Source organism: Cyprinus carpio, chromosome B6 (genome assembly GCF_018340385.1).
Source record: "Cyprinus carpio isolate SPL01 chromosome B6, ASM1834038v1, whole genome shotgun sequence".
In the NCBI taxonomy this organism is placed as follows: Eukaryota; Metazoa; Chordata; class Actinopteri; order Cypriniformes; family Cyprinidae; genus Cyprinus; species Cyprinus carpio.
The window spans coordinates 11,230,428-11,243,756 of NC_056602.1; the positions used below are offsets into that span (position 1 = coordinate 11,230,428).

The 13,329-nt window shown below is 40.6% G+C and overlaps 1 protein-coding gene across 1 annotated transcript in view; it reads right to left on the reverse strand.

The window, feature by feature from the left end:
• Positions 1-13,329, reverse strand: part of LOC109103649 (trinucleotide repeat-containing gene 6C protein-like) — a 53,187-nt gene that overhangs the window by 21,434 nt on the left and 18,424 nt on the right. The window contains 3 exon segments of the mRNA XM_042725714.1: positions 1,292-1,498; positions 2,917-5,130; positions 8,803-9,123. Of these exon segments, the coding sequence (XP_042581648.1) occupies positions 1,292-1,498; positions 2,917-5,130; positions 8,803-9,123 (2,742 nt within the window).

Below are 13,329 nucleotides of genomic sequence, written 5' to 3' on the forward strand. Positions count from 1 at the left end.
TCAAATAGACACCATTATAGTTTACATTAAAACCAATACAATTCCCATTATAACCCTGAAATCCATTCAATTTTCAATTGTGTTTTGGGAGGTGTTCTATATATTTTTGTTATTTTTTTTCAGCAGACAAGATTATAATGTTATAACTACTTTTACAGAATTAACTTAATTACTGAATTTCAATGGAAAGATTTGTTTATTTCTTTTTTTTAAATAAAGAACTCTATTTCCTTAGTCAATAATTAAAGTATTACATATGTTACATTGTATTTGGGATTTTAAGAACAAGTGGAAAATGTGCTGAATGTTTCATTTCATCCAAGTGAAATTAGTAAGCAGTTAGACTGAATTTACATTCGTTTTAAACGCGGAGCCAGGCGCGAGTCGACGAAGGTTGCGCGCGTGCATCAAGCCTTATCCATACTGCTAGATGCGCTCGTGGATATAACCGAGCATTACGAAACAGGCTGCGTGAGTGCGGCAAGTGTGAACAGCTCGTCCGTGGATTCGCACCGCGTGGGGAAGAGAGGAGCGAGTATGAGAAGCATTCAGAGACATAGACATAGTGTGTGCAGTCTTCTGAGTTGTGAATAGCGAACATGCAATAAGGGATGCTCTTAATGCATTGTGACACAGCTCTTGCAAATTACCTTTTTTGTTCGTTGTCTGTCATTTCGAAGCTTAAGTTACATAACGTTTTTCTTTCGTTTTAATTTGCCTACTATTGATCTGACCCTGTAGACGCCATAATCCCACTCTGTCTCTCTCCTTTTTTTTTTTTTTTTTTTTTTTAAATGGTGGGCGTTTACGCAGTCGGCTAGAGCAGAGCTGACTGGGGAGAACGGAGGTGCGCTCACACTATTGGTTATTAAGATTGTCACTCAAGGCTCAATGCTCTGGAACAGAGTAATATCGCGTCCACATCGCAGGCTTTTGCGATTTGCAAATCGCAACGTCTCAAATCACGATTTCGATTTGATTTCGATTAATCACACACATACATATGCGCGCACTTTATTTCACGTCTTCTGAACTTTTGACAACCAACACCCGCTTAGCCCCATTGAATGGCTTGGAGGGGCCAGGACAATTTTTAATATAACTCCGATTGGATTCGTCTGAAAGAAGAACGTCACATACACCCACCTAGGATGCTTTGAGGTTGAGTAAAACGAAGGCTAATTTTAATTTTGGGGTGAACTGACCCTTTAAAGTATCAACAATGTCTTAGTTTTCCAAATTTCTATTATAGCGAGTGCTTTAATATGAAAAGGTTTCTTTATTACATTACCTTCCTGACAGGAGCCTGATCCAGCAGGTGCATTTCCTCTGCCATAAGGTCCATTGGAGTCATGGCCACCTTCACCCCATCGCCCACAGCCCCTAGAGGGCTGGCCCCAAGTTGAAGTTCCATTGTCCACAGAAGAGTTAGAATTGGCTGGCTCACCCCATGAAGAGGGTTCTGAGTTTGGCTGTACATTACCAGGCTCTCCCCAGCCTGGTAATTAAAATACAGAAAATAAAATGGTGTTTTATGTCCAAATAATCAATAAATTATCAAAATAGTATCAATTATTAAAATAATTGTTTTACTTGTTTTGTATAATACACAAGAAGCTTAACAGAGTAAGTGGTATACAAGTGTTATGCATCAAATAAAGTCATCAAATTATTACTAACTGAAAACTTGTAGCACAAACAGACAGATATTATCGGCCGATGAGCCGATATGAACAGTTTTTTTTTTAACAGAACATATAACGCAGATTAAATACTTCTGAATGGTGTAATTATTTAATTTGTCCAGCAGAGCGCGTTCCATTGTCTGCTACTGGTGACCCAGGTCACTGTAGTGTAGAGATGTGCGGATGAGCTCAAACTTCACCCGAATCTGCTTCTTCAAATTATCTGCCCGCCACCCACCCGCATCTATATTTGTTTGTCACATTACAATGATTCTAATTCTTATTTTTGCATGATGACATGATGAATGGATGGTTCTTTTTTAACAGCAGATTCAGTGACTTTAGAGACTAGAGCTGATCTGCGCATCACGCCACGCGTCTGAGGCACATTAAAGCCTGTGTTACGGCCACCGGAACTGATCGCGGCCACTCAGTCAATGTTGGTGTGTATACTGGTCGCGCTGCGGCCCAAAACTCATGCTTATCACATAGGTCACATCACATAATTCTATTGTATTTTGTCACCCCACGCCGCTCTATGGCCTATGTTTGTCACATCATTATAAGTGTTTGATCACTACATTTGAGTTATCATTGCAAAAAAAATGTGTTTATGTATATATATTCTGTTTATGTAGGCTATATACCAGTCAAAAGTTTGGACACACGAATGGGAAGTGTGTCCAAACTTTTGACTATACTGTACTATAATATAGCCTACACAAAGAATATTGGCCGATATATCGGTATCTGCCTTTTTTACTACCTAATATCAATATCGGCCCCCCAAAAAAACATATTGGTCGGGCTCTACTTACGATACACTGGAACAGAGAAATACAGAATTTATATGTCAAGTTCTCAGGAATATGGACAAATCAGACTTTAAATTTCAATATTGTGTTATCAATATTATTATCCCACAGTGTTGCCAGAGTTGGACAAAAAAATCTTGAGGATGATAACAGGGCGTCTAGGCCTAGAACGCAGCAGTCATAGGCATTTAATTCCTGGCTCAAAACTGAACCAGCTGACAGGGGAGGGGCAGCAGAACGCACACTTAGGCATACAAACTGGTGGAGTTTTTTTTTTTTTTTTTTTTTTACAATGGACAAGAGAGATGGGACCTACCTTGACTTCAACAATCTCAGCATATTTTACTAATGTTTGCCAGATGTACAGAAGAATAAAATTAGCTAAAATTAAGAGAAAAATATATGCATTCTCTTACCTGGGTTCACCACGGGAATTCTGTTGAGAGGAGATTCACCTTGATTGGGTGATCCATTGTTGTTGCTACCACTGACATGGTTCTGAGTGGGACCTTGGCTGTGGTGTTGGTGAGGCTTGCTATTGTTGTTTGTCCCAGTGAGGCTATTACTGTTGCCACTGTTGCTGGTTCCTGGATGATTTTGGGAGTTATTCCTGTCCCACATATTTACACTCTTGCTGTAAGCACTGGGGTCACCCCAGGTGGAAGTCCCATCATCAATTTCCATTTTGCGACGAATAGAAGAAGGGGAGGGTTCTTCCCAGCCTGTGGCCTCATCTCCCGGCTCCTGTTGCCCTCCTGATGTCCAGCCAGAGTTGCTCTGTTTCACAGAATTTGGGTTGCCCCATGATCCTATGCCTCCAGCTCCACCGTTGCCACATGTGGATTCCTGAAGTTTTCCACCCCAACCTTGGGCTGAACCATTGGAATGTTGAGCATCACCCCAACTACCACCCTGTGCTGGTGCTGCTTTACCCCATCCTCTCTGTGTTTCTTTCCAGTTTCTGTTGTCAGGGTCCCAAGAGGAACTTCCAGAGCCATTCTTTCGCATTTCTGAAGGGTCACCCCACTCTCCACTATTCCCACTGCCACTACTTCCCCAGCCTGAGAAAGTTTTGGTTCCATCACCCCAACCTTGTTTTTTCTTCTGAGAAGTACCATCATCCCAGCTAGGGGACTTTTCCTCAGCCCAGGATTGGCCATTACAGCCATTGGTATTAGGACCTTCAGCAACAGGATCACCCCAGCCACACTGGGATCCATTGGGAACCTTTTTATTTGCAGGAGGTTCCCCCCATCCACTGTTAGGCTGAGAAGAGGCTGAGACTGATCCTCCCCAGCCTGCATTTGGTATGGCTCTGCAAGATCCCTCGCTCTTGCTTGTCTCCATTCTAGGAGGTACACTGAGGTTGGGACTGGCACATCCAGGAGGAGGTGGTGCAGGTCCAGCTGAAGGTGTGTTGGAGGAAGACCCCCAGACCTCAGTCCCTGGACCATTCTTTTTGTCTGGACTTTCTTCCATTTCCCAAACAGTGTGTTGGCGAACTGGAGTCTGTCCCCAGCCTGTGTTGCAGAGGACACGTGGGTCCAAGTCCTGCCTTGGGAGCAAAGGGGCCAAATCATCACTTGAGGACCTTTCTCTTCTTCTTGGGTGGCCCTCACTACTGTCCCTGCTGCCCTCACTTGCTGGAGTATCAGGGCCCCAGGAACTCATATGGTCCTGGGAAGGACCATCATTCACATCCCATCCTGTACCTTCAGTGCTAGGTTGTTTGCCCCATTCACCCCAGCCGCCACCACTGCTAGCTCCTCCCTGCCCCCAAGAGGAGACGCCTGCAGAATCCCAGCCTGAGTCCTTTGATTCTACATTTTTGGCATCGCCGGTGCCCCAGAAGGCAGTTCCATCTTCGGGCTCAGTAGGTGACTGACTGAGGTTTCCTCTCCAGCTGTTCACTGGACTCATTGGCTCTGGTTTAGTGTTATTTGGTCCATCAGTTTTAAGGTTAGGAGGTTTCATGTTGAAAGATACATTTGTGGGTGACTGATGCTGTTCTGGTACATCCGGGTTGCCCCATGCACAGTCCCCTACAAGGTTTCCATTGACACAACCAATGCTACCATTTCCATTGGTGCCATGAGGTGGTGCCACTCCTCCTTGGCCACACATATTGAGCGAAAGTTGATTTGAGCAAACCATGCTACTAGGGCATGACCCTACCCCAGGACCCTCATGTCCAAGTGCTGGCCAAGCAGCAGGGTTGGCACTGGGATTTAGGTTCAGATTAGAGGCACCCCAGTTGGACTGCCCTCTACTGCCCATGGACAAGTCAGTTTTTCCCTCTGAGACCCAGCCCCTGGTAGGGCCACTTTGACTAGAGACCATACTAGAAGAGAGATTAATGCTGGCTTTGCTGAATGGGTAATGACCCTGCTGGCTAGCTCCTGTAGCCATAATAGTGCTGCTACTGTTGCTGACGACCTCTGATGTGCATTCAGCGTTCAAGGTGCATTCTGGTGTCTGGTGGCTCTTGCTGTATGTATCGGAAGGCCAAGTGTCAGTGTCGTTACAGTTAATAATCACTTTATCCCGGTTGCTGCTGTTGCTTTTGCTGACTGGGATGCTCCAAAGACAATTCTCATGCTGGGCTCCCAGTCCACTTTGATGAGGAAGTCCTGTAAAATAAATACACAGGGTGGATTTTATTATAGCAAAAAGAGATTAAAATATACATGACACCATTTATCTTTAAATAAAACCAAGTGATATTCTTTTTATTTTAATTTTAGCATCTCCATCACTAAAAGGGAAGAAAGAGGTGGACCAGTGTTCATTTACTGGAATGAAACCAAGACAAGCTCGTCATTCATCATTCCTTGTGGTCTGCTAAGTCCCCACAAAAATTAAGCTTCACCAACATGTTCCACATATACTCAAAGAGGATGCATACTAAACCAATATGTACAAGTTTCTCTTTCTCACTCTCTCGCACACACAGCTTTATTTCCCTCCAGCTATAATCAATCATGAGCCAGCAGGTAATCGATGGTGTGTAAATTATGGTGGAAAGCAGAAAGAAGGCATTAATCTGCAATGCAAAAGCAAGTGCACTCGCCACAACCACTGAGAGTGTTCCTTAGAAACAGTACGCATGTGTATTATCCACCCCCTTAAAGGGGCATGTGGCAGCTATTTGATTCAATGCATAAATCAAATATGGTATGACTAACCTAATATTCAGTTAATAACATTTTGTATGTTTTTTTTTTTTATTCATTTCCTTGGTGAGTGCCTTCTTAAGCAACCAGTGTATTCTTTGTAAATTAATTTGCTCTTTTACTAGAATGAGACTAATTTTCTGTGTCAATACAGTTCATAATACAGTTCTTCCATCTATACACTTTTCCCCTCCTTTAGCGCAGCCTTATCTCACAGGCTACAATGCATTTCAACATCAACCATGCAACCACTGCTTAATTTTGCATTATGAACAAAGTAACAGTTGAGCTGAAATGTCATTAGATTGACTTGGCACCACTGGCACAACTGCAACATTTGAATAATCTGACATCTTAGGTGTAGTGTCTCCATACTAACAGGCTGAATAAGCCTTTCACCAAACGCTGATATGTTTGTTGAACAACATGTAAAAAATAGTGATTCTGACAAGAAAGAAACCAAATGTTTCTTTCTTTTTTTGAAGCTTTTGGAGCTGGCTACAAGACAATATGTCGCTGGATTGTCTGAGCTCCATCAAGAGCTCAGACAATCCAGCGACTTATTCTCCTGTAGCCAGCCGCTCTCAGGGACGCCATTTTATCAGAGCTGAAATGAAGCCAAGAGAACAGGGCTGCTGTCTACAATACTGTCTCTCTCGCTTTTATTCCCCTTTTCACTTTCTCCTCACACACCCTCCTCTGCTTGCTCTCGCTATTAGTCATATTCCCTCCCTACAGAGAGAAAGCAAGAGAAAAAAGGCTGCATGATAAATTAATCACACATAAGGCGGAGGCTTTTTCCTTTCACCTTGTTACTTGAGCATCCTGGACAACAAAACAAAACAAAACAGAAGACACAGGAAGTGGGAGTTTATATACCTAGAAAGTGGCTCTATATTACTAGCCTGAAAAAAGCGAGATAAAAATGTTGTGACCATTCGACACCAACTTACTTCTGCAAGTACTGTCTAAGAGTCTTTATGCAGTCTGTCTTTAATGGAACAATAATTTGCTGAACAATTACTTGTGTGTCTGTTTTTCATCCTGGTGAATGCCCAGAAAGTTTCCAAACTTTGGAAAATAACAGCAGGCCCAAAAGTAAAGAAAAAAACTGAGATGTTTACCTAACCAATTTTGATTTTCTTAAAACTTTTGCATTAATACAGTCTACAATTACAGCTTTCCAGTGCCAGACTTTCTCTAGCCAAAGTCTCAGTGACGTAAAAGACTGTGCTTTTGTCTGAAAATAACTTCCTTTCATACTAATTCTGTTCTCAGGATCAAAGCCCTCACTTCTTCCCAAGAGCGGAATGGCAAACATGTTTCAAAAGCTCATCAGTCATGTTTTCCACTTGTCAAAGTCAGATCACAGTGTTCTTTTAGAAGAGCACTGAGAGAAAGAAGAAATAAGTAGACTGAGTGACACAAAAATAAATAAATAAATAACAGATAGAGAGAGAGACTCCGACGGGTATCAGCTGGGGAGACACTGTGCTAATGAAGCCACAGAGGGGGCTGGCATGTGAGACAGGGACCACCTCTAGTTTAGACATGGATGAGATCATATCTGTAACATAACTCAAGCACCACCCTGCTAATTTAACATGTCAATGCCTTTAGACCTGTCTCAATAATGCCTGTTCTATAACAAAACTAATCAAATCTAACTGCATGACTACAGTATACAGCACTTGACAAATTCCACAATTGTGATTTGAACGGTTAAATGATATATATTTAACATCTCATATTTCTGATGCTTTAAATATCTTAAAACTAAAGAACAAAAAAAAAATTATTAAAATCACACTGAAAAAGCAGCTCTCAAAACTTGTTCTGCTACCAAGAACTGGAACTCTTTCAGCTGACCCAAAAGAGGAGATAAGTCAGTTTTCTTTGTATTCACACTGCACATGGATTGAAAGTGGACTTAGAACCCGTTTTGTGTTCTCTTTAGTTATAATACTGTCTCCATCTACATTCCAAGAACAGGTTTATTTATTTATTATTAACATGCTGAGCTATTGTTTGCACAGTACAACCCTCTCTGGCAAGGACATCTTTGACAGTTGAGATCTTTTTTGAGTGTCCAGTTACGACATTTACATTTATGCATTTAGATTGTACTCCAAGTTAAACATTTGATCAGTTCTTGCTTTTTTTCTGGGAATCAAACCAATGACCTTGGCATTTCTAGCACCATGCTCTGTTTTTGCTTTTTTTATGGTGATTTTGTCAATTAAGTTGGAGTTTATAGATGGATTTATTTATTTATCTGTTGAAAGACAACTGACTGTCTTTGAAGGCAGCAACATGTCTTATGTAAATGCTCCACAGAAATATGTCTGATCAGGGTCATATAAAAACCAAACCACATAGAGCTTCTCTAATAATTATTTATTTACTAATTATTATTAAAGTGAAACCACTTACTAATCAAATATTAAAAAATTTAGTTCTGCACATCCCAAAATTAAACCATAGGTTTTGCAGTTCAAAAGGCCATTTCACAATTTCAAATAAATGCTAAACTTGGATAGTTGATGGTGTTTGAATCCCAGAGGCACACACATTTAAAATATTAATTAGCAGAAAATCAAATGCATATGAAACAGTGAAGACAATAATGATTCAAGAGTTGACAAAGCCACTGGGACTTGAAACAGCTGGTGAGCCCCAGTTCCCAGAGATTCCCCTCTGTCCAAGCCCTGCTCTTCCACCTGCCACTAAACCAGATTGGAGTGAATCGCAAACACTCATCAACCAGAGGGATGTAGGGGAGGGGCCCAGTAAACAATAATTGCAAAAAACACTAGAGACAGAGTCCCTCAACCATGCCGCTCCCATGACCTCGGGCTTAGAACAAGACTTAAGAGGTCAATGGCAGGCTTTGTTAGGGCTTAGCAGGGTGGGGGACAAAGTACCACCCTCGGTCTTTAAATCATAGCCACTCTTCCCTTCTACATCCCAGCTGGGCCATGAGGAGGAATACAATCTCTCTATCAAGACACCAAATGATAAAAAAATACCACAATTCCTCTCTATTCACAGACCTGACATTGGTCAAGTGAAAGGCCTGTCAGAATAAATATCTTCGTTTCTCCTTCAAAAACAGAACATGATTCTCACCCGTGTGCCGTTTGCTGGTGGGCGTCTCGGGAGGGGAGATGACCCCGGACTGAGTGCAAGCAGAGGTCGGGTTCAGGGCGCCTGTAGGTAAAGGTTGACCCCTCTTCAGTAGCTGCCTCTGCTCCTGCTGTCGGAAGCGTGGAGGAACCTCTCTGGGCACATATCGGGGACTGGGCTGCTGTAATGGAGGTAACTGCTGTTGTAGGGAATTACAAGGGCTACGCTTGCCATTGCTGGTGGTGGCAGCAGAGGGTACAGGCAGGTTCAAGGTCAGAATGGGGCTTGAAAGGATGCTGGGATTGGATTTAACAGAGTCTGGCACTGCAAGAGAAGTGGAAATTTAAAGACAAAATCCAAATTTAGATAAATGAAGTTATATAAATAAGTGGCAATATATTAAACTACAATAAAATGCCAATCATCTCATTTATAGTCTTGTTAAATTTTTTAAGCTGCACACAGAAGATTATTATTTTTGTAAATGTAACTAATGAAAGAGTACACACACACACACACACACACACATATATATATATATATACAGTATATATATATAAATCAGGTTATAAAAATTCATATTTTGGCATTATCCTGATTCACTGTGCCTAAATTATTAATTTACATTTTGAGCTGTCAAGTCAGATTTCAAAATTTGTGCCTATGTCATTCAATATCGTTTGCCACGTCCGTGTGGACAGAATACAGTCTGAATACAATATAGCATGTGTGGATGCAGTTTGTAGTTACAACAAGTAGTGTTGTTTCAACTAGTCAGCTAGCTAGCATTTAACATTTCCAGTTCTGAACAGTAACCCTGGTTGACCTTTTGGGGAATCACTCATTCAAAACAAAAAGAATGCTTGAACTCCAGAGAGTCCAAAGGAGAAAGCGACAGAGACTGTCAAAAAGTAAAAAGATCTGAACCACAATGTCAGAAATGATTCTTAATTACTCAGATCACATGCTTTGTTGATATGCGTTTTGCTGGAAATGTTTTTTTTTTTTTTTTTTTGGTCTAAATAAGCTTTGATATGGTGATCATGTATGAAAATCTTAGCTTTCCTAGGCATATTCTTGAAAATTAATGAACGAAACATTGTCGAAACATTATTCCTTCCTTAATTATTCTTTATTTAATTCACTGGAAAGGAAGATCATCATTAAATAACTCTTTAAATTACATTTTTGTTCATCACACAGATCTATCGAATGGCATCGGAACTTCTGGAATCCAGCATTCATATTTATTGCACCTTTGTTTCCTTTTGAAGCTTGAAAAGTTCAAACCAGTGATAAGTACATGATTCAAACTTTCATTTACTGCTTCAAAGTCTAAATGGCAAAAACCTTCACGGAAAACATATTATTTTAAATAAATAAACAAACATCTGTAAATGGACTGTGCATATTCAGAAAGAGAGCTCCTCAACAGTGTTTACTATGAATGCTGTAGAGGAAGAGGAGGATGTGGAAGTCCATGACCTTTGGCCACAAACCACTCAAAGAAAAAAAAAAACTGTCGAAGCGCTATTGTCTTGTGCATCTCATTACTGCACAGAAAACATTTGGAAAAGCTGCATGCTGCAGTGACTAAAGACTACCAACAATAGCAAGTCCCTTTGCCAGCCTAAGATTACTTTTCACGATTTCCAGGGTATTCTGGGTAAACACTACACAGGAGGGACATCTGGGGTAAGGTTCTTTGAGAAGTTTACAAATAATGCTCAGGAGAAAAGAACAGGATTAACATCAGCCTCAAGCACTGAGCAGCTCTGGGCAGAGTTGCTGTAACTCTTCCGAGGTTTTGGGTTAAAGATACATAGTTCGAAGAAAAGCTCCATGCCAAGATGAGCCATTTATAACAGCCTGAATGGCAGATTTGCCTTAGGAAATTAAATGATCTGGAAATACACAATGGCAAAAATAAAACACGATCAAACGGCCTCATGCAGATCTTTGCTTATTTAAAAAAATAAGAGCCTTGAGTTTGTCTCGCAGTTTGTGTCTAGTGTGTGGGTTCAGGAGATACAGTACTTACTAACCAAGCAAAGAACTCTTAATGTTTTCCAGTTGTGAATTGAATACAGAGATCCCTTGCAGTCATTTAAAAACAGAGAGCTGCTGGCCGCTGGCTGAAGATGGTGACGCATATCTATAATTACATTCTGCTCAGTGTTCCTATCCATCGACCATGCTTCCAGCCAATCAGGATGCAGAGCAGTCTTGCCTGTCTCTTTTTCTTCTGTGCCCTTCTCCTTCGCACATTTCCCCTCCTCCTCTACCCTTTCCCTCTCTACGTTTTCTCCTCCATCCCCCACAGCCTGTTCGACTGTTCATTGTCCCTATTGTTCAAAGTGCTTGTGAATTCATTACAGGAAGCAGATGGACACTGGGACCATGAGATCTTCACACTGGCAATCTCAGACAGGCAATTTGCTGTGGGGCCTCTCTCATTCCATTTCTTCCTGTCTGCTTCAATCTTGTGTTCTTGTATTCCATCTACAGCTCCATCGCTCTTTCTCTCTCTCTCTCTCTCAAAATCACACATAAGTAAGCACATATATATGGCTCTTAATCCCAGAATAAATCTGGCACCACTTCTCTTTAAAGCTGGAGAAGAAACAGAATCTTTAATAAATTGAATACTGTATATGTCTAGGGGTTTGAATCATCAGGGACACTGGCAGAAACAATATTATATCAGTATTAGGGTTTTTAATGTTAACAATTGTTTGCATGGGTTTCCTTCTTTTATTGTCAAAACCGTAACAGTCTGGCTGCAGTTGAACCCGCTAGTTTCCCTCTAGATTACCCAGAATTCCACCTGTCAGTTTTACAAATATGAAAAGAACCTAGACTCTCTTAATAACTCTTTTCTTTCCATAAATGGGGGGTTGACAAAGTCCTCCTGTAGCGAATAATATCCATATTCAAAATGTAATAATTACTTTAATGTAGCTTGTGCCAACAGTTGTACACGGAAGCAGCTCCAAGAGGATGACGTATGGGGTCAGCGTTGCACATGCGCTGGTGAGTCTCGTGAAAACCAATGTTTGTTAACAGGAGCAAAGGAAGCAAAGTTTCCTTACTTTAGCAAAGGAAAACCAGTCTCCTCTTGGCTTATATCGAAATCCTCCGACATTCTTCTTTCCAAATCCTCGTTTTGTACTTCTAATTAGTGGCCATTATTTTGTTTTGATCTCTCCCCTGCACTTCCGTGTTCATCACTTCTGAGTAGTGCTTGCGCAAAGCTGACCTCATATGTCATCTGCCCGGAGCGTCATCCACCCGGTAGTCATCCACCCGGTACTGCTTCCGTGATTATTACGTTTTAAATATGGTTATTTTTCTTACAAAAATGCATCGATTCGCTACAGGAGGACTTTATTCAAACCCCAGATCTGTGTGAGACACTTTTATAGTAAAGATGGGGGCTTTTTATTTAACTTCTTTTGGACTGATGTACTGCAACACACACTGAGTGCCATTAAACAGTTTGAAAGCTCAAAGACAGTTTTTTTATATAACTCCGACTGGATTCGTCTGAAAGAAGAAAGTCATATACACCTATGACGACTTGAGGGCGAGTAATTTATGGGCTAATTTTCTTTTTTGGATGAACTAACCCTTTAACGATGCAAAGAGAAAATGAGAAATTCTCAAAGGCCGCACAGGCATGAACTGCTGACAAAGCGCATTAGAGTCAGTGCAGAGGATGAGAGATGGTTCTTTGTAATAATACATTTATCAAAAACACAATTTGGGCGGCATTTGAGTCATTCTACTTAGTGTTAAGCCTGAAATTAAACCAAGGTTCAAACACTGATAAAACTTTTCCACCAAAATGGTGCCATGTGCAAGTTTGCTTCGGTAGTTTCTAATGCAGAAAATTTTGTTGATATTGGAAAACAAGGAAAGCAGTTTTTAAATCAGGCTAGACTAGTTACTGGTTTCTGTTTTGGAGCATCTTTATTCATGGAAAATCTAAAATGTTTCAAGAGTGGACACAGTTGGTACTGGTAGAATAGGGGATTGAGACTACTACAACACCAAAATGTTTTTTTTTTTTTTTTTTTTTTTTAATGAAACACCAATTAAACTTTTCATTTAGCTGAAAATAAACATTTGGGTAATTAAATTTGGGTAATTGGGTAATTGAACTTGCAACGCCGTTTAGGGTGTTAAATGTTCTCAGCCAATAAATTAAACCAGTCGTAGTAAAATTTCTTCAGCAACCATTTCATTACGCAAGGTTTTAACATCAAAATACACAAAGGAGGACGTTTCTCTCTTTTCTTCAGTGAAATTCTATGGCAAGTCAATCTGCCTTGAGTAAAGAAAAATGTAATACATAAGATATTTCTGCCATTCAGTCTATAGTATTTGGAGAACCAGGGGGACCACAATTTCATATAGCTTTAATTAAATGAAAAAAAAAAAAAAACCTTCGGTTACCTAAAATCTGAGTCACCATAGAACATAAAAAATACCCATAAAAGGGTTTAAATGGGAGGTTGGGGAAGCATT